General features: G+C 34.6%; 1 protein-coding gene across 8 annotated transcripts in view; it reads right to left on the bottom strand.

Annotated features, from left to right (window-relative positions):
• Positions 1 to 21,483, bottom strand: part of PPP4R4 (protein phosphatase 4 regulatory subunit 4) — a 102,420-nt gene that overhangs the window by 29,339 nt on the left and 51,598 nt on the right. For 6 of the 8 annotated variants that reach the window (XM_074326992.2, XM_088797459.1, XM_088797460.1 and 3 more), the window contains 9 exons: positions 12,683 to 12,830; positions 12,098 to 12,171; positions 9,617 to 9,723; positions 8,695 to 8,802; positions 6,218 to 6,339; positions 3,821 to 3,943; positions 2,637 to 2,806; positions 2,179 to 2,298; positions 102 to 179 (listed from right to left, as the gene is read on the bottom strand). In XM_074326992.2, coding sequence (XP_074183093.1) covers positions 102 to 179; positions 2,179 to 2,298; positions 2,637 to 2,806; positions 3,821 to 3,943; positions 6,218 to 6,339; positions 8,695 to 8,802; positions 9,617 to 9,723; positions 12,098 to 12,171; positions 12,683 to 12,830 — 1,050 coding nt within the window. Of the gene's footprint in view, positions 1 to 101; positions 180 to 2,178; positions 2,299 to 2,636; positions 2,807 to 3,820; positions 3,944 to 6,217; positions 6,340 to 8,694; positions 8,803 to 9,616; positions 9,724 to 12,097; positions 12,172 to 12,682; positions 12,831 to 15,899; positions 16,003 to 21,483 lie in introns of all 8 variants that reach the window. The other 2 variants (XM_088797462.1, XM_088797461.1) reach the window with 2 other exon arrangements.

Here is a 21,483-nt window from a genome sequence, read left to right as displayed (position 1 = left end):
AAGTGTTCATTCAATTCCCAAGAAGTAGAAGGGAAAAAGGCATTTATATAGTCAGACTTAACAAAAAAAGAAGTAAAAGTCAAAGAGTAAGAAGATATTACCTCCAGTGATTCGTCTTGTAATAATGTTATTAGTTCTTTATGTATTAAATATACTCCAGAATTCAGAAGTTTAGACACCTAAAATGTAGCAATAAAGTCTCTCAGATTTGAGACTACTAGACATATAAAGGTTATAATAATAATTTAAAAAATACATCCCTGTTAGATACTTCTTCTAAAATGAAATTAGGTTACAACATAAATCTAAAATTAGATTTCTAGAAAAATTAATTGCATACATAATCTGCTTTTTAGTCTGCTTCATAACACACTGGAGTATATGACATATGAGAGTGGGGAATGAACACACAGGGGTGGAAAGTGCAGAAAAATGAACTTATCAGTCATAACATTGATACCACAAGCAATAATGCGGCCATGGATGCCTCTAGTTTATGCTGGGAAGTCTTAGAGCAGCCATCAGGGTCTGACAGGATATCCCAGGCTCACAAGCAGTATCCAGGTTCAGAGCTTCCCAAAGAGGCAAATTCTACTGAAGGCCTAAGTGACATGGTGATGGAGAGAACACCTAAACAAGCGAAACACTGAAAGCTTTTCCATCAAAGACTTCAGCCTGAGAGGAGCTGGGGGAGTCTAGACTAATCCAGCTCCTTTGTGAAAGTATTTTTTTCCCCTCCAGGAAAACACAACAGTAGATTCACCAGTTTCCACTTCACCTTTATTTATGTATTTATTTATTTACATATTGGGCTTCTGAGTAAAGGTTTGTTTGAAAAAAGGGTTCCTACTAAAGAAAATGTTTTAAAACCTTTGATCTACAGGGTTGCTTTTAACCTGTTGGAAATATTTTCAAAACAATAAACAAGAATAAAGTCAGAACATACTAAAGTAATTATCAGAACCTAACAATAACACTGTTAGGAAAGTTTAAATCCACCAGTGTAGACCGGGGTTGAGTATCATTATTAGCCTACGTACATGGTATGATTGTGAGAATAAGGAAACTAGTCATCCAGCAAATAACTAGATCCATGATTTCCACTCATTCCTATCACTCGGCTGGCCAGTGCCCTCTGCCTTCTCTCCTCCTCCAAAAACAGATTTCTATACATATATTTTCAAAATGATTTAACTGTGCAATGCTGGAATTATGTTAATTAATTATACCATTTAAAGGAAATCTTTCCTAGGCGCTGCACAATGAACATCTATTTCATTCATACCAGAAAAAAATGTTATTCAAAAGAAGCAAAGACTATCACTCAACAGCTGACAGAATCGTAAGTAACATTTATAACGATGCTATGGATACCTTACGCACTTTCAGTCAATCTAACAATTCTTTGACATAGGACTACAGTGCAAGGCAGGGGAGGAAAAACTCTCGTTGAAGATAACAAAATTTTTATACCTCTTACAAAGAAAGGAAATATTTTATTATGCCAATCGTAAAGAGACTTTTATGTGACATTTTTGAAGTGGACAAGTTATAGTTTATACATGTTTTACCGCAATTATAAGCATGTACATACTTACTGCGATCATTCAAGAAACATGCCCCAAATTTCAGCCTCAAGGGTTAAAAAGCTAATTAAATCCATCATAAAAGTTTCAACTCACTTTTGCGTTTACATTATGGAGAGTTGTTATAATAATTGAATCTAAAAGCTATGCTCAAAAATATGATACATTTGTAGTAAAAACAATAAATTTAAATAACCAATCTCTCAATTTTCCACTTGTTCTCAAGTTCGTAAGCTTAGGTACAAACTTAAATATAAATATTATAAAGCATATAAAAACTGATTTTACTTCCAAATCTGCAGCACCCACATTTACACCACAATGTCAGCTTAAGGTAAGCACTTAGTATCAATATATTGAATGAGTGGATTAATAAATGATAAAAATATAATATTTATGTGAATGAATTCTGTAAACATTCTAAAAAAATATGAGAATTTTAAAATAAGATTTAGGACTAGAATATGAAAGAGATATGGAACCTATATTTTATAACATATCTGTAAACAGAAGTGTACAGAATATCCAAAAATTATCTAGTGTACACAGAATTAACAACAAACGTAAAGTGGTATGACTTCTTCAGACTTACTTCATAAAAGCAAATAGCAATAGTGTATCTGACTGGTACTTCAGGGTCATGACAAAGGCAGAAGAATGTAGAATAGAGTTCCATGTGGAAGTTTTTAGGATCAACAAAAACAATCATGGCCTGGTGGAGGTGGAAGGGAGAAGATGAGTGGAAAGGAGAGAAAAACATGGATCAATACCTACTACTATGACCATTTCACTTAAATTGAAATCATGTCCTCTGAGTCATAATTTAGGTAGAAATCATATCTGGAGGATCCAAATGCATGCATATAATTCTAATTTGCACATAGAGGTAAATATAAATGACACCAGTATTTACTTGGTACCTACTGTATATACCAGACATATTGCTAAGCACCAAGTATCAAAAATGGCAATATTCTTTAATGCTATCTATTTACATAATTTTAAGTAATAATCAAAATGCTTAGTCAACACAAATACATAATTTATTACCGGAAAGTTATAAGCACAGTTCTTCCTCACTGAAATATATTTCTTCTCCTGCTCTAGAATCTGGGAAGGAAACTGGTTTTCACTGTGTCCATTTTCTTGTTGCAAACCCAATGTACAAAGTTTCTTATAAAACTCCAAAAATCTCAAGTGCTGATCTGGAGTAAAAATTCCTAAAACAAAGTAAAACCTTTGCTCAACACCTTAATTGAAAACAAAAATTAAAAAGAGAAAAGTACAATAAAAACGTAATTGGAACCAAATATTTAAATAAATGGTTAGCGATCATAAATAAAAGCAAAAAGGAGGAAAGAGTAACAATTATGAAGAAATCCAATGGGTCTACTGTTTCACTTTATGTTAATTTTAATAATATTTTAATTTTAGTAGTATAAACTATGCAATGCAGGAATTATGCCTGCATTAATTTCTACAGCATAGATCATACTGTAGACCACTAACAAGTCACTATAATACTAAAATTATGGTAAATATTCAAAACTTGCCTGCAGAAAAGACATGTATATGTGTCTGCAGAGGAGCTTAAAAACTTGAATCTGAAAGATGGCAAAGTAAACTCAAAATATTTTGATCAATGGACTGGTTCCACATTCATTAACTACCTTAGGGACCTAGGAACTCATTATATATTGCAATACATTTTTTCAACCGCCCATTAAAAGTCTACAATCCACATTAAAAGATGTTTTACTATGGTAGATGGTTATAATTAATTGATGCTTACATTATTACACTAAGCTAAGAGCTGAGTAATATGTTCAAAATGCCAAGAGTTATGGGTATTATTCTACATTCTAAGCTGAACTTTTCACATGATATGTTAATTATTCAACAAATGGTTAATAACAGTATACTTACTATGCACCAATAGTTAATATACCTGAGCATCTATTATCATATAGCAACTTTTACATAAATATAAAATATTCAGAAATTTAAAGAGCTATACCTAGTTCACTCCGTCATTGTTTTTCAAATAAGTTCTAGTAGCGAAAAAGTCATTCCTAAATGTGTTCTAAATTATGCTATCAAAATTCTAAGACCGCTTAAGATTTTACACACTTAAAGGATAGATTTTACAACTGAAGAGCTGAAGTTTAATGGCTGAGGTGGAAGAAAAAGGAAAAAAATATCTATAATCTTGAATTTCTTAGGATGCATCATACCGTATAGTCCATGGCACAGTTTTCCTAAATGAAACGATAACGAAATGAGAATTGATTCATCTGCTTTGAAAGATTTTTCACAAAATGATTTCACTAAGGGAAGTATAGTTTGACTTCTGTCATCTGGAAAACAAAACAAAATAAAACATACTTTAGATCCATTGCCCACACTGCACACTTGGAAATTAATACATATACACAAATTCCAGAAAGAAAGATTACCATGTTAGCCACGTAGTAATAGGAAATATCTGAAAATTAGTCATGATGGAGGTATGTGGTGAAGAAGAAATCAGAAGAGAGCTTAAATTATCAAAAACTTTAATGCCGGGCTTAGGGGTTTGAACCCTATACTGTGGGCCATAGGGAATAGAATATAGTGATTACAAATTGAAAAGCTAAGGTGACTACAGTTTTGAGTCTGAATAACTAAAAGAATTCTAATACCACTATATCAACAGATGAGAAGCAGACACAGAAAATCTTTCTGACTCTCTTTTGCATACATCTCATACCATGCTGCAGCTTTCTGATTGAAATTAAGTTAACTGGTGATATGTTCTGTATAGTAAATTTCTTCACTTTTATTTTTTAAATGAATCTTCTTTAAAAAGTTGATTTTTTTTAGTATGTATGCTTAAGTCAGAAGTTTCTGATAGATTAGTAATATTTAAGTCTTGATTCTAAATACTCTCTGCATTTTCCATAATTCTCCTATTCTTCCAGAAATAAATTACTACTTTATTAAGGATGTGAAAACACTAAGTGCTTATTAGTATTATTATTACTGTTACTATCATCACATTTCAGTACCACATCTACTGTCTTAACTAAATGGCATTAATTTAATAAACATTTGTTAAATTTCTATAAAACAATCATATTAAATAGAAGTAGAAAGATGAATAAATGACCTTTGAACTTGAGAAACTCACACCAGCAAAGAAGCCAAACACAAAAAATATCACCAGACAATGTGACAGTGATCACATTTTCATAGCTGGTCTAAGGTAGGGGTCTGCACACCTTTTTTGTAAACGTTCTAGATTCTGCAGTCTCTCTGTCCAAACCACTCAACGCTGTCAGTGTAGTACAGAAATAGCTACAGACAATACAGAAACAAGTGGGCATGGCTATATTCCAATCAGCTTCACTGACAAAACCCGCTGGCAGCAGGATTTGGCCAATGGGCCATAGTTTGCCAATCCCTAGTATAAGGGATTTGGAAAGACATCAGAGAGGAAAACGTATTTGATCTGGGCACTGAAGAAAGAGAAGCCGGCTAGGAGAAAAACACAGGGAAGAGGAAAAACATAGGGAGACAAAGGGTATGTAGAAAGGCTAAAGGCGTGAAAGAATTTGGAATGCCAACATAGTGGCAAGTGTGGCTGGATCACCAGATACCAGAGAAGTAGGAAAGAATGGCAGGAAATAAAGCCATGAACACAGGTTAGGCCCAAATTGGTGACAACCAAGTGTGGAGCAGAGAAGGGGAAGAGATCAAAGATGATGTCCAGTCTCTAGTTTGGATGCCTGGGGGTGCCTCATTATTAGGACAAGTAGATTCATTCAGTCCGTCGGCCATTCATTGTGCATTGCAGTTTTTACTCCTATGGCCTATCCTCCTTTACTCCTATAGACTCATCCTATAGCCTAAATGACTGTTGTGTAACTTCATACATAATTGTCTACATTGCAATAATCCTTAAACGGCTCTCCCAGTTCAGATAAAATGTTGTTAACCCAAGCAACTCTGATCCTGCAATTATACAATAGCGTTTTGCACCCAAGTACTTGACATTTACCCCTCTGAATTCCATCCTATCAAAATGGTTAATGCTTACTGATAAACCAAAGTCCAGCATCAGTCAAGAGTCTAGTCATGTACTGAGCAGAACAGCTGATTGTCTTTGTGATTTGATTTGCACAATACTAAAAAATGCCTCCTTACCCATTCCCACTCAAATTCCCCATCCCAAATTTCTCCTGTGGGCCATGAGATTTCTAACATTAAAATATTAAGGAGAGGAAACTAATTTAAATATTGCTTTAATCAAGATCTTTCTTAGGGTCAATTAGCTGAGCAAGTTAAAGGTTAATGACCAAGCCAAATTTTTAGTCCTACACACAGGTCAGTTAAATTTTGATGAGAGAAAAGATAGAGGTACGGAATATGTAGCAATACTGGGGGTGCTATGAGGGCAAAAGGGGCAACAGAGAGGGCACGAAAAGATAAAGTGCCATAAAAAGAGAGACAGGAAGCGAAACTGAACATTCATCATAAAACTTAGCATAAGAAACCCTGTCCTGCACCTATCTTTCCTCCTTATTAGTGATACAAAACCTAAGGGAAAGCACTGCTTTCAGAAGCAAAGATGCATCCACATGAAGATTTACCTGTATCAAATACGTCAAGCAGATTAACCAAAGTTTCAAATGCTGCAAGCCGCACACTGCTGCTTTCATCCCTAGAGAGTTCTATTAATTCAGGGAGCACCACGCTTTTTGTAAGTTCTGTCCTGCACAATAAGCAGTGGAAGAAAATAAAGCAAATCAGTAAATCTGTAGCAAGAACTTACTAATAACAAGTCACTTGCTGGGTTAGATGCTATAGAAAACAGGAAAAATAAACACATAGCTCCTGCTTTCCAGAAACTTGCAGTCTGGCTGAGAAAGCATGATATAACCATAAGAGACATTAACAGTAACTGCAAAATTACTTAAATCAACTCTAGTTTCCCCAGCACAACATTATTACCTACAGAGATCTAAATGGCTAGTTTATAATATAGTTATACAAATTATAATATAGTTTTTCATTTTAAGCAACTATAGCAAAACAGATTTGTGATTATCTTTGTTGAGGCAGATAGTAGAATTCAGATATGATGGGGCTGATAGTTGGCTCTTGCCTCTGTCCATGTTTTTTTTCTTTTATCAGATTGGAAGGCTGTTGATGAAGGGGGACCATGTCGGGGAGGGCTGCGTAAGGACACCAGAGGCAACTTCATCCCGTGAAAAGAGAGATGGAGATGACTGAGTGTCCAGTATGTCTTCTGGCCCAGCCTCCTTGGAACAGGCCAATGGAAAAGGCACAAATAAATGAGGATTCTTGAGATGCTGGTGCTGGGCTGTTGTTTTGGCCAACCACAGAACTCAGGATCATTTCAACAGCACTTACGCTGGAGCAGACCGCTGCCATCAAATGACAACAAATCAGAGCCAGCCCCTGCATAGATTCATGTCACACAACCAGATCCCAGGATTCCTGCCTGGCCATCTGGGCAAGCCTGCCTATTTCGTTCATGTCATTATCCCCGACCATATATCTTACTCCCTTGTGACACCATGGAGGGTTAGGGTGTAATTACTAGCATGTAGGCTGATAAAATTGGATTTCTACAAAGATAATAGGATCAGGCTGTCCTCAGACTTCTGTTCCATATACTTCAATGCCACAAGGGATTTTAGTAGAATGGATATAACTTAGAATTCTGCCCAAGCCAGGGTGGAATTTACACTTGAAAGCAAGAGAAAGATATTCTCATAAGTACACTAACTTAGGCAGTATACAATCCACATACTTCCTGAAAAAAATTACTCCACTATAATCCAATTTGCTAAGAGAAACTAAAGAAAGGGAACTATTTGCATCCTATATGTGTAGGTCTGCCATGATGCCTTATTTCCCCTTAACTCAAATGACCATATACTTCATAAAAAAGAAAGACAAGTGGCTAATAACCATATATTCAGCCTCATTGTTCAACTTCATTAGTTTTCAGAGAAATATATTCATTTAATGAACATATATGAGCAACTGCCTTAAGTAAGCGCTAGATTACATATGGCTGATGTAACAATGAAAAAGATACAATCAATCCTGTCTTCCAGGGACTTAGAGTTTAGCAAGATATATATAGTCAAGTAGACAGACAGTTATTGAATATGAAACATTTGCAAAACAATAGTGAAATTCTACTTTTGCCAATGAAATTGAAAAAGTTAATGATCAACTGCATTATTGGCAAAGCTGCAGGAAACAACTTCAAGTACTACTGCGAGAAGCATAAAGTTAGTCTTGGAGTTCCACAACACATATAAAATTTTGCTTCCTTTTTACCTATGTTATTCCATTTTCAAGATGAGTCTAAGGAATTAGTTGTTTATGTCAAAATTTATGAAATTATAATAGAAGTAGACACTTAGCTAATATTTGCTATGTGCCAGGTACTATCCTAAGCACTTTACATAAGCTAGGTGGATTCTTTCTACTTTTCCTTTTGTAAATTAATCCTTAAATGATAATCCTGAATTAATTTTCAGAACACTGATGTGAACACACAATGACCTGCCCATTTTTAACAGTGGCAAATATCAGGTGACAAAAAAGTAGACTACAAAAAGACAACAGCACACTCTCCCAATAGGTTCTGATCCTGACGAAGGAACACAGATCTGAGTACAGCTGAATTACGGCCCACAACAACCCAAGTCAGCTTAGACGTAGAAGACCTATCACAAAAAGTTGGTTCTGATATCAAAATTAGGGAATCGATTCCTAGTAAGTACAAGTGCACACATTTTATATCGTGACATTTTCCTTTCCTGGATCTAGGCATTTGGAATGACAGCTGAGTAACTTAAGGTGAGAAGAAAAGAAGTGAACATGAATTGAATGCCTACCACCGTGTGAAGCATCTCCACTTGTATCTCTTAATCCAGGCACATTAGGAGGTACTTATTATGATCATTGTTAAGATCATATGAAGTTTAGCCTTTCAATGGCATGTTTTCATGGAATACAGGAAGAGGATATGCCTGTTTGCAATCCAGAAATGAGAATACGACATAGAAATTGAACGTATACTTACCCGATGCCCTGAGCTATATTTGCTAATTGCCGACACATACAAGACCGAACTTCATATTCTACGTCTTGACAGAGCGACTTGACTAAGGGAAGTATGTCTCTTTTAATGCTTATAGGGGGAGGAAAGAAACACACAAATACATGAATGTTTTATAATAATTAATAGAATAATTAATATTTTCAAACAATTATCCTTAAAATGTTAGCTTAGTAATAAATATATTAATACTTTAATATAAAGCTTTATAATTTACAATGTATTTTTACACAATGTAATTACATTTGGATGTTACCATCAACTACTTGTAAATGATGTATGTGACTGAGTCTTTTTAAAGTAATGGTTAATTTTAGATTGGCAGTTAAACATCTTAGCTAAGACAAAAAGCTGTAGGCAAGTGGAATATCTGATTCTAGCAACCATCAACCAAAAATACTCTTCCACTTTATATTTTAGTCTTGTCATAATTACACACCATTTCATTTCTCCCTTTGGGATTTATCATCTGGGCAGAGAGTAGCATACAAATTATAAACATTCTCATCTCAAAATAAAATGCGTTACTCAAAATAATGAATTCATAGCAATAATGGAAGAAAGCAGAAAAACTAATTTTATGTCATTTTTACAACTTTTGAAGTCTATGCCATTTTATCCTCAAAACTATACTAGGTATGTGACAGGGAGATTAAGATAGGAAACGGAAGAAAAGTTAACCTTATTGATTTTGAAAAGCCATGAGATCAAGAAGAAATGCATCGGAATAAGCAGACTTCTAAGGATTCTATAAAGTTAAAACAGCTAAATTTGTATGCAGTATGGAATAATACAAATCTAATATAACTGTTAGTCACGCAGTTATTATACATTTTTAAATCAATTTAATTTAATAAAATAGACAAAAGTTAATCCAAATACTCACATATGGGCATCAAATTTGTTGGTCAATTTTCCTAAAATTTTACAACTAACTAAACGAGACTGGACTGTTTGGGAAAGCTGTGCCTTGGAAACAAGTGGGTTCAAAATCTAAAGAGAAAGATTTAAAGAACAAATTCACAAAATTTTATATATTCTTGACACTAATGTCAGCTATATTGTTCAAAGAATATTTTAATGTTCTAAATGGTTTTAAAGAATCTGAGTAAGAGTTTGAGGTGCACAGTTGCTCATAAACTTGATCACTTTGCTTGTGTTCTAGGTTACTGTACACACACACACACACACACACACACACACACACACACAGAGGGTGCCAAAAAAAGTATACACATTTTAAGAAAGGAAAAAACTGTATTAAAATTACACTAAAGGTAACCACTTTGAGCACCTCTTGTAATTGCAGAAGTCAAACGTGACTTGTATTCATCTTTTGTTACCAGTATATATTGAGTATTACAATTTTAAGAGTTTTTTCCTTTCTTAAAATGTATATACATTTTTTTGGCTATTATCTATATATATGGTAATAAATTACAAAATTAAAAACCATCAGGAACAAAAAAGATTGAATTAAAGCTTATGGCGAAGTCTGGAATGATCTGTACACACATAAAGTTTAATTGTGAAATATACATTTTCAAAAGAAAAAAGCAAATTAATTACCAGCTACCCTGAAATTTATTTTTATTCCATATAGATTTTTATATTTATCCTAAAGGGATGCAAAACATTAGAGATTATAGCTTCAAATAGATTCTATTAAGCAATTCTGTCATTTGAATACAATAACCCAAGTCTAATACTGTATTAAGTACACACTGGGCACTCAAAAACTCAACAGCATGATAGACTGTAAAGAACTATGAGGATCAGATCCTGAGTCTGAACCCAGCTCTTTAATTCGCCCAGGTCATCTTGCTATTTCTCATCCCAAGATTTCTCATCTACTTAAAATGGAAATTACAAGATGTCGTAGTAAGAGTCCCCCAAGTTCTAAAATTCTATGAATCTAATAAAAGGGTCAACTGGTTTTCCTCCTCTCAACAAAGTAAATAGAATTCCTGAATGCACAATGATAAATATAATTTACAAGTAAAATACTTGAAATAAAATAAAATGCATATTTAAAATCTTAAAAAATCACATGTTAAATAACACATGGTATTCTAGAGTAAAAACTGCATTCTACTATATATTCCTCTTCAAAAAATATAAGTAACACATGTCAACATTACGTTCAACACTTAAATATATGTCATCATCTAGATGTTTGGCATCAAATATACAAACATCCTTACAACTGGGTAAATCTTCCCATTTTTCAAGCAAGTGTTTTGGCATTGAGATAGGACCATAAACTGAGGGCAAAGAAAGGACGAAGACACTTCACGAACTCCACAGAGGATACTGATAGATAACTGTTTTTTTCAACCAGGACATATTTGAAAAGAAATATATATCGGGATCATGCTCACAGGATGAAAAATCATTTCATTAGAGAATAAATTTCCTTTCTAATTTTCCTATTCTCTAATCATAATTTACTAAAAGTTTCCGAGAAGGGTATGTTGAACAATGCTGGAAATTAAAAAGCACACAACAAATTGGTAATAATATTTGCAACAAATATAACCAAGGACTGGCAACCCTGATAGATAAATAGCACATATAGTGATCAAAGGATATAATCAGACAATTCCAAGATAATAAATAAAACAGATACAAATGTAGTACATGAGATAATATTCACAGCATAATTTTAAAAATTCCAGTTAAAATGTAATTCCATTTTTGGCCCATCGAATTAAATTGGAACACTATTGCTGATAAAAGTCCAGGGAAACAGGCATTTTCATATTGCTAGTCAACACCCTGAAGGATATTAATGCCCTCTGACCCAGTAATTTCACTTTTTTGGAAGCCATAATTAAGGAAATTATGTGAAAAACAGGGAAAGCTCTACAGAGATGTTCATTAATATCTTATTTTTAATAAAATACTGAAAACAGGCTTAAAAGTCTAATAAGTAAAGTATTTTGTAGCTACTACCAAATGAGTTTAAAATAACAGGAAAATAATGCTAAGTGTAAAACAACCACATATACATTCAATATGATGATTAATATGGCCAACAACAACCACACATAGGAAAAAATCTGAAATGAAAATATATCAGAATGTTAAAAGTGGCTAAGCACAGAACCATGATTTTCCTTCTTACTATTTTCTATATAACTCAAATTTTCTATAGTGAACCTGTATTGCTTTCAGAGGGGAAATAACTTTATTCTTTTTTAAAATACAATTTTTATCAAAAACAAAAACCAAAAAAAACAAAGCCTTAGAGTGACTTACTTATTAGTATTTACAAAACAAACAAACAAACAAACAAAAATGACTCTGGGTGGTGAATACACAATGATACATTACAGATTAATTTAAAAAAAAAAGAAAGTATTACCTCATGTCTTAGGGTTTCTTTGGGCAACACTTCTATCACAAACAGAAGAGTTTCCAGCCATGCATTGCTGACCCCTGATTGACACAGATAAAACATGCCAAATGAAATGTCTCACAAATTCAGTTTCAACTCAGCCATTAATAGGTATGACGGTATTTAATGATAAAACAGAATCATTACTTTCATTACTAGTTTAAGAAGTTTCTCTATTTTTTATCTTAGCCAACATCTAGAAAACATGTATCTTTAAAAATAATATCGGGGCGGGGGGATATCTTTAACCCAAATTGTGCATTTTTTGCCACACAATAATATAAACACAAATGTTGCAAAACAAAATATATATCTAAGAAGAAAGTATAAATCATAAGATGAACTAATGGGTCTTCAGCTTTCAAGGATCCTGAAGTTTGCGGATTTTGAAAGGAGATAACCACGGCTATTTTCAGTCACACTAATGATCAACGCTTGGGCAGCGTGGCCTCATTCAGTTATCCTCAGCAGGCTAACAAGAGCCAAAGAACATCCTGGCCACATGCAATAAACAATAAATAAGGATATAATTAAGCATTCCAGGCTGCTGACCTGCATCCCTGTGTTCCAGATGTAGTAGAATGACTTGGAGGAAGGAGTGGGCGTAAGTATGAATTGACACTGAATCTTCCTGTAGAATGGTCAAAAATGACACCGCGGCCGTTAACTGCATTTCCACTCCTGCAACATGCAGGACTTCCTGTATAATCAGAAGAGTTTGCTATTACATAGATGAGAGATCAGAAGCTATAATTTTTAAAACTCCAAGGTCATAGAAACCAACCATAGTCATATTCCACAAATAACTATGTATAACTTTTAAGAATATGTAATTCCTCTTACTACTTTAGTTAAGAAAAGTATATTAATCTGTCCCTGACCACATAAGTCATTACACCACATAAAGTTTAAACGTCTTAGGAATTTATGAAATGAAATAATGTTCCATTGGTTTACTGAATGAAAATTATAAAAGTATATAAACTTTTAAATAGAATAGGCATTTTTGATAGATTTCAACTTCTATCTTGCAATTTGTATCGCACAGTTTGCCATCATACCTAGTATAACAACATCAAAGCTCAGATAATCACATGTGTTTTCATTATTTGTATTTCTACTTCAAAAAATAAACATTATGCATTTTACTATAAAAAAGAAATACCCTGAAGATTGGGCAAATGAATTTTCCCCTTTAAACAACTGATAAGAACATAAATTACCAGGAAGTAAACTGCTTTTAAAAGAAGGAATTTTTAAATATAATATGTTTTTTAAAACTAATTATTTTCATAGCCATCTCCATTCACCATTTTTAAAAATTTTGAAATGTATATTCAAAGTTAAAGCCTACACAAGAATATTAGTTTTCAACACACTGAAAAGTAAAAAAACAAAAAAACCTTTTCATATAAAGCTCATCAAAAATATCACCTATACTAGAAGAGAGAGTGTGTGTATGACGTAAAGGTACTATAAGTATTACTTCATTTAATCATTTATGGCAATTAGGAAATTTTCCCTTGAATGCCTATTTTGTAAGTAACACAGAAGGTTAATAGAACAATGTGGAACTTACAGCCATGAAACAAAGTTTCATAGCTGTGATTTTAAGAAAATTAATCTTTTCTACATCATTTCCTAATATATGTAATGCGAATAATAATACTGTCTTCCTAGAAATTTAAATCATTTAAACAGAACTTACGACTTACCAACTTGTACAAATTGAGCGTTAATGACCACTGTACATCCAACTGTCTCCTCTCTACACGGGGCTATCTAGTAGGAATCTCATCTTGTCCACACCTGAAATGATCTCTTCCTCAAACCTGTTCCTCCTCCACTTTTCATCTCAGGAAACAGTAAATGATAACTCTGCTCTTCCAGCTGTCACCCCAAAACTGAGGCCATCCTTAACTCCTGCCTCCATCACTACCACCCTGGTCCACGCCACCGTCATTTCCTGCCTGAATTATTCCAATCACCTGTTAACTAGTCCCTGATTCCATCACTGCCCCTCCATACAACAGCCAGAGGTTTTTACAAGTCAGATCATGTCATTCCTCTGCTCCAGACTCTCCAAAGGCTTCATATCCTACTCAAAGGAAAAGTCAAACTCATTTCAATGACTTACAAGACCTGTTCCCAATTCCCCCTTTTCCCAGATTTCCACATGGTTGGCTCCCCGATTCTTTCAAGCTTCTGTTCAAATACCACATTTTCAATGAACCCTCCCTAGAACCCTAATGTAGACTGAAAGCCCCTCCCTTGCCCCAGCTCTCACCACCCCCTTTACAGGCTCATTACCTCCATCGTCCAATACGTTCATTTGTTTATGGTCTATTTCCCACATCTAGAACATAAGCTTCAGGATTGCAAGACTTTTTGTCTGTTTTGTTCTCTACTATATCCCCTACTCCTAGCACACAGCAGGCATTCAGTACAATGGCTGGATGACTGAATATCTCTCACCCTTTCTCCTAAACTTTCTGCTCTTGGTATTTTCTCACTTCATACACATTTTCCACATCTCCTGAAAGGTGGCTTCAAGAGATTTTCAGGTGAGTCCTAAAGATTAGGGTTTGGTAGAATTAGACACAAGGCAAAGCAAAAATGGATCACATAGAAATGCATTCTCAATCCTCTTTCTATCATAGCAATAAGGAGATGTTCCTGCCATCTTCTAACCATGATTTAGACCATGTACCCAGACTCCTGGATTCAGCATGGGGGCTGCCAGCCATTGAGCTAAGGGGTAACACATGTCATTCTACAGCAGAAGAAACAGAGCCCTCAAATATTCTGCCAAAGGCCCATGAGCTAGTAACTGACAACTCTAAGGCAGAACCCTTGTCTACCTGATATCAAATTTAAGCAATGAATTCTTTCTCACATTTCCACATGTCCATTTATCATTTATTAAGACATGACTCCATCCTAAGCCTTTGTGTGGAAGGGTGGGAGATACGGCAGTGGCTTACTGTGGCATATGCTTACGTGGGATGGTTACTGCCCAGAAACACTATGTTTGTTTTGTTTTAAACTTTTCTATCCCACGCATACACATTACAAGTTTTTTCAACCAATAGTCAATTATGTATCTTAAGAGTTCTTGGCTCACAGAAAAAGAGAAGACATGATAAGCGTAAAGCAGAAGCAGCAATTGGTCTCTGAAATCAGCCCATCCATATCCCCTTGTTTTACTGTTTCCAAAGCAAACATTTGTTCCACATGAACAATTCTGGATTTGGAAAATGCTTTTAAAAGATTTGATGTGGCCAGTATACATCACTTACAGGTTTCGGAAGCACAGCTTTTATTTAGAAACAGAAAGTACTTTGTGAAGAAATAGTAAAATAAATTGTGAGGGCCACAACGTACATTCCGGGTTCACATGAGTTTGCTGTTTTAAGTTCCAAGAGATGTAATTCTGCCCCCTCTTAAAAAGTCATTATTGTCCTGGGTTTTGTACGTATGCAAACTTTATGCAAAGAAGGACTTGAGAAGCTCTCCAACCTCATATCTTCTTACTGTATTACTTAGTCTTGATTCCCGCAGCATTTGCCCCAACCATTTTGCATTTAATTTTCGAAAAATCCTCAAGTCTTATCGGGATTTGGTTTTTTCTCTTGTGCTGATTTCAACATCTGGGACTGTCCACTGTTAAGAAACCAGCACAGACTAAGAGATTTTGTCACTGCTAAAACTCAACTGATTTCTAAACATATTTTTCTGAAACATAACACAATAAGAGTCTGATACTTACCATTAAGTATTCTCGTCCACAGAGTCACACCTTCTGGACAAACATAGTGAGATCCATACTCTCTGGGTAAATAAGTGTGCATCCTCATGGACCTTGGAAGACACTGAAAAGTAAATTCCTCTATTGCTTAAGTGCATGCCTCAATGCCAGTTACCCTTCCTCTTACACACTATTGTATGGCTGGCATTCCAACCTGAATTCCTCAAAAATGTAATGAGACATTTGATAAGTGAGTTAATGGTACAATTCCAAATTTAAAAACCTATTCCCATTCGAGGAAGGAAAATGTACTAGACACTTCTGTGTTTAAATTCATTCTGTAGTTAGCATGAATGGTGCAAGAAAGCATTTTGTGAAACGATGGAGTACAGCCCTTGCAGTGAGGGAAACTGCCCTGTCTCCAATAAACCCACATTATATGCGTCCAGAAGAGATTTCTCTTTGCAATACACGATATAGAGAAGCATTAAATAAATCACTGGCTTATTCCAAAAGAGCAAATACTTTGGATTCAGACATTTGGAAACTAAATTTACTGAATAAAACTGGTAAACACATTTACCATAAATGGTGCTGGTTAAAGGTAAAGGAAGCCCTAAATTTACGAAGTATCTCTGTATATTTTTAGAGATAACATCACTGATATTTTGAAATTAATAGGGACTTAAATATTGAAGATCTAGGACATAAAATACCTGGAGTTTTGAGGGTTGTAAAATGTGGATTTTTAGCAACTAACAGTAACAGTGAACAGCTCTTTTCACTATAAAATGATAATATTTATAAAAGACTTTAAAACTGAGTTAAATATGAGTAATCGGAACATGCCAGCTCTACGACATCCTCAGCAATTAACTAGGACACCCCATTCTTTTCCCTATGACTGATTGCCACATTCCCCACTACAATAAAGGGTGGGGAACGGGTTGAGAGCGCTGAAAATCAAACTCTGAGAGGGAAAATATAGCGGAGACAATAAACAGGAACAAAAGAGATGTGCTTTACCCTTCTTTAAATCTGTATTTCAGTGATTAGCAAGGTTCATGAGGAGGTACACATAAAAATATCCCAAAGATCTCTTTCCATTAAGGCAATACCAATCCCTTAGTAACAACTAGCATCTGACCACTGTAAATGTAAATGTACAATGAAGGATCCTGCCTTGCAAAATCATGACAACAGCAAAACAAACACATTTCAAGACAATGGTTATGAAATTGAACTTTTAGCTGCACTACTCTGCTAAGTCATTTTTACATATAATACATTAGAATCATGTCATTTCGTGATTTAGGCTTAAAATATAAATAAGCAATTTAAATGTTAAAAAGGAAAGATGTGCTTATCAAACAAAACATCTATTTACTGGACATAATGGCTCTCGGTAATTATTTCAAATGATCCATTGTAGCCATATTTAATTAAATATTTTTTGAAAAAATTATAAACTGTTTTCTGGGGGGAAGCAACACTGGAAAGTATGGCAAATTTCTATAAGCAAGTGGAAATAAGGCTTTCTTTCTAGTCAGTTACTGCTTTTCCCTTCTATCCTAAAGTCTCTCTAAAGTAACCCAATGAAAATCTAATTCTGATAATATAATTTCATTAACAGTTATTTATTAAGGACCAGCATCATACCAAGCATCCTGGGAAACTGGAGAAAAATCAAAGACACGGTTCCCTACCGTTGAGGGGCCCCTGTTGCTTATATACACTCAAGCAGTCACCAAATATTTACTCAGTTACATTCAAGACTAGGTGATGGAGACTGAACAATGAGCAGGACTGGCAATGTACCTGTTAATACTGTAATTAAAACCGTGAATAGAGACCAGGATGAGAAGTACAAGGTGGCATAAGAACATCTAATGGGTGGCCTGATCTCTTCTGAGGAGAGGGTCACCGACAAGGAACAATGAGCCCATGTGAATACAAAGAAATAACTGGACAAAGGTTGGAATAAAGAGGCAGGAAAGCAAGAAGATTTAAGAAAAAAAGAATTTGCACTGAGAAGTAAGAAGGAGTATGGCAGATTCAGGAACTGAAAGGAGGTCAGTGTGCCTGGAGCCGAGGCTAATGAAACAGACAGAAGGGCCTTAGATGCATGAAGCAAGAGAATGTACAGACTGCAGTCCTAAATGCTTTGAAGTATCATGCCGATCATCAAGAGGAAAATGAACCAGAAGGCGGTGAGGCAGGGTGCGATGGAGGGAGGCAGCAGGGGAGCTCACTCAGGAAGCTATCACACTCGTCTCGGCAAACCCTCAGAGTAGCTTGGACTAGGGTGCAGGCAGTGTGGTGGGACAGAGGTGGGTGGATTCAAGAAATATTTAAGAAATAAAACAAGCAGGATTGTATAAGCAAGCAATAAAAGAACAGATGGTATCAAGGATGGCTCCCCAAATCCTGGCTTGAAAACCATATGGGTAACAACGTTACCCATTAGGATAGGGGACACCGGAGGAAGCCGAGGTGTCCAAGGAAAATACGAGAAGCTCAGTTCTGGACTTGTTAACTTTGACGTGCTTTTGAGGCATCCAAATAGAGACCAAAAACAGGGAACTGTATTTGTAGATCTGATACCCTGAAAAGGTCTGCTATAAGTGAGAATGTATATGGAATAGAACTGATATGGATGGTATTTTAAGGCTTGGGTGTGGATGAGACTGCCTACAGACAAAACATAGGCGGAAAGTGGAGATATGCTACTGTAAACAAAATTTTACTCCAACAAAACAAAGGTGTTGAACTCAAAGTTTAAATAAAGAGATCCATCCTGAGTGTTTTGGCAGAGTATTTCATTTTAAGTTCTGGACTATTCCTAACACATCATTAGAAAACAATCAATCAGTCTGTGTGCAGTAAGGGTAATGACAGAGTGTGGTGAAGGGGTGTATGTAGGTGCACGACAGAAACATTTTGGGTTAATATTGTTCTGATATTAAATCAAGAAAGGAAAAATAAAAAGGAAAGGGAACATCCTCTTTCAGTATGGCAAACTAGGTAATTCTAATCAGTTCTCCTGATGGGGAAAATTTAAAAAGCTAGAAAAAAATATAAAAATCATCTACATAAAGGTATATGGAAACAAACAAGATTACCCATCCAAACCAAAAAATTACCAATGCTAGATTACCCATTTCTAGAAAAATTACCCATCCAAGACCTAACAGATAATGGAATTCCAGAAAGGTGAGCATGTAATTTGGGGCCTGTTTTTACACTGGGACCATTAGCTGATTCTAGAAAAGTCTCTAGAGAGGTCAAGAGCTTAAGTGACTTTTTTGATAGCCTTGCACAGGCCAGATAAGGGCAATCTTGAAGCAGACTGACCTTTGCAGGGAGAGCGGCCCAGCTTCAAATCATCCAATATCTAAAACTGGATTAAATGAAACTTTATTGCTAGTGCAGTTAAGTGGCTACCAGAAGAAAACATATTCCTTTCTAGAGGAAGATATCACCTTGGGCCTCAAACTGTTTCTACAAATAATTTATCAAATATAAGATGAAACATAGAATCAATAATATCCAGGCACATGAAGAGATAAAATAATATGAATAAGAACCAACAGAAGCAACAGAAAACAGAAATACACTCAAAGGAGCTCTAGGTATTGGTGTTATCTGGTACCTGGTTCAAGAGGATAAAAGATACAATTAAATATTTCAACAGAAAATTCTAAGATATAAAAAAAAAGGATGTGGCAGATTTTTTAAAGAGCTAAACAGAAATTCTAGACAACAAAAATATAATCAAAATCAATAATCAGAATGAATTACAAAGGAAAAAAGATGGAAAAGATGATAAAAGAGAGAAGATATCGTGAAAAGGTCTACTGTATGTGAAATTGGAGCCCTAGAAAGAGAATAGAGAGAAAATTAGGCAGAAGTAAACTGAAAAATGTCTGAAAAGGTAATGGTCATTTTTTTTTTTTTTTTAGTACAGATAGTCTCATAGGTGTATAGCTTTGTTTGCATTTATCTAATGACTAAGCATGCTGAATATCTTTTATGTTTATTGGTCATCCACAAGTTATCTTTGGTGAAGTATCCAAATTTTTGCCTGTTTTTAAAAATTGGGTTTTTTCTGTTTTTTATTAAATTTATTTATTTTTAAATTACAGTTGACAATAAATATTATATTACTTTCAGGTGTATAGCATAGTGGTTAGACTTAACCACTTATGAGGTGATAACTTATGAGGTGATCCTCCCAGTAAGTCTAGTACCCATCTGACACCGCAGATAGCTATTACAATATTATTGACTATATCCTCTATGCTATACTAACGTAAATCTATTTTCTTATTATTGAGTTTTGAGAGTTCTTTATGTATTCTGAATACATGTCCTTTAGCAGACATATGATTTACAAACATTTCCTCCCATTCTGTGACTTGTCTTTTCATTCTCTTAACAGTGTCTTCTGATTAGGTCTTCTGCCTAATCTTCTCTCCATTTTCCATGTTTCCCCAAAAATAAGACCTGATATTACATTATATATTATATTGCATTGCATTGCATTGCATTGCATTGCATTATATTATACTATACTATACTATACTATACTATACTATACTATACTATATTATATTATATTATATTATATTATATTATATTATAAAGACCCGGTCTTATTTTATGATAAGATCAGGTCTTATTTTACTATATTAATTTTTGCTCCAAAAGACACATTAGAGCTGATTGTCTGGCTAGGTCTTATTTTCGAGGAAACAGGGTTGAAGCTTTAAATTTTCATGAGGTCAAATATATCACATTTTTCTTCTTTGGCTCATGTTTTTAGTGTCATATGTAAGAAACCTTGACCTAACCCAAGGTCATGAAGATTTTCTCTTATGTTTTCTTCTAGCAGTTTTCACAATTTTAGTTTTTAACATTTTGGCTCCTCATCTGTTTTGAGTTCATTTTTGTATATGGTACGAGGTATGGCCTTTTTGCCCAACTGACCCAGCACCATTTGTTGAAAAGACAATCCTCTCTACACTAACATGCCTTTGCACCTGTGTTGGAATCAATTGACAATATATATATGTAGAGGGTTTTCTTCTCTATATATGTCCCATTGATTTGTCTGTATACCAGTATCACACAGTCTTAATTGCTGTAGCTGGATACTATGTCTCAAAATCAGGTACTGTGTTTCCCCAAAAATAAGAGCAGGTCTTATATTAATTTTTGCTCCAAAAGACGCATTAGGGCTTATGTTCAGGGTATGTCATCCTGAAAAATCATGCTAGGGCTTATTTTCCGGTTAGGTCTTATTTTTGGGGAAACACAGTAATAAAAGTCCTCCAAATTTATTTCTCTTTTTCAAATTTATTGTAGCTATTTTTGGTCCTTTGTATTTTCATATGAATTTTAGATTTAACTTGTCACTTCCTACCAAAAAAAGTAACCTATTAGAATTTTGATTATTTTGCATTAAACATATAGACTGATATGGGAAGAACAGATATCTTAACAATAGAGAGTGTTCTGACCCATAAACATGATATATCTTTCCATTCACTAAGTTTTCATATTATTTCTCTCAGCAATGTTCTATAGTTTTCAGTATACAGAT

Source organism: Rhinolophus sinicus, chromosome 3, assembly GCF_057876585.1.
Source record: "Rhinolophus sinicus isolate RSI-liver-muscle chromosome 3, RSI-T2T, whole genome shotgun sequence".
Lineage (NCBI taxonomy): Eukaryota > Metazoa > Chordata > Mammalia > Chiroptera > Rhinolophidae > Rhinolophus > Rhinolophus sinicus.
The sequence above is the reverse complement of the archived record's forward strand: the minus strand, read 5'-3'. Positions and strand labels throughout refer to the sequence as shown.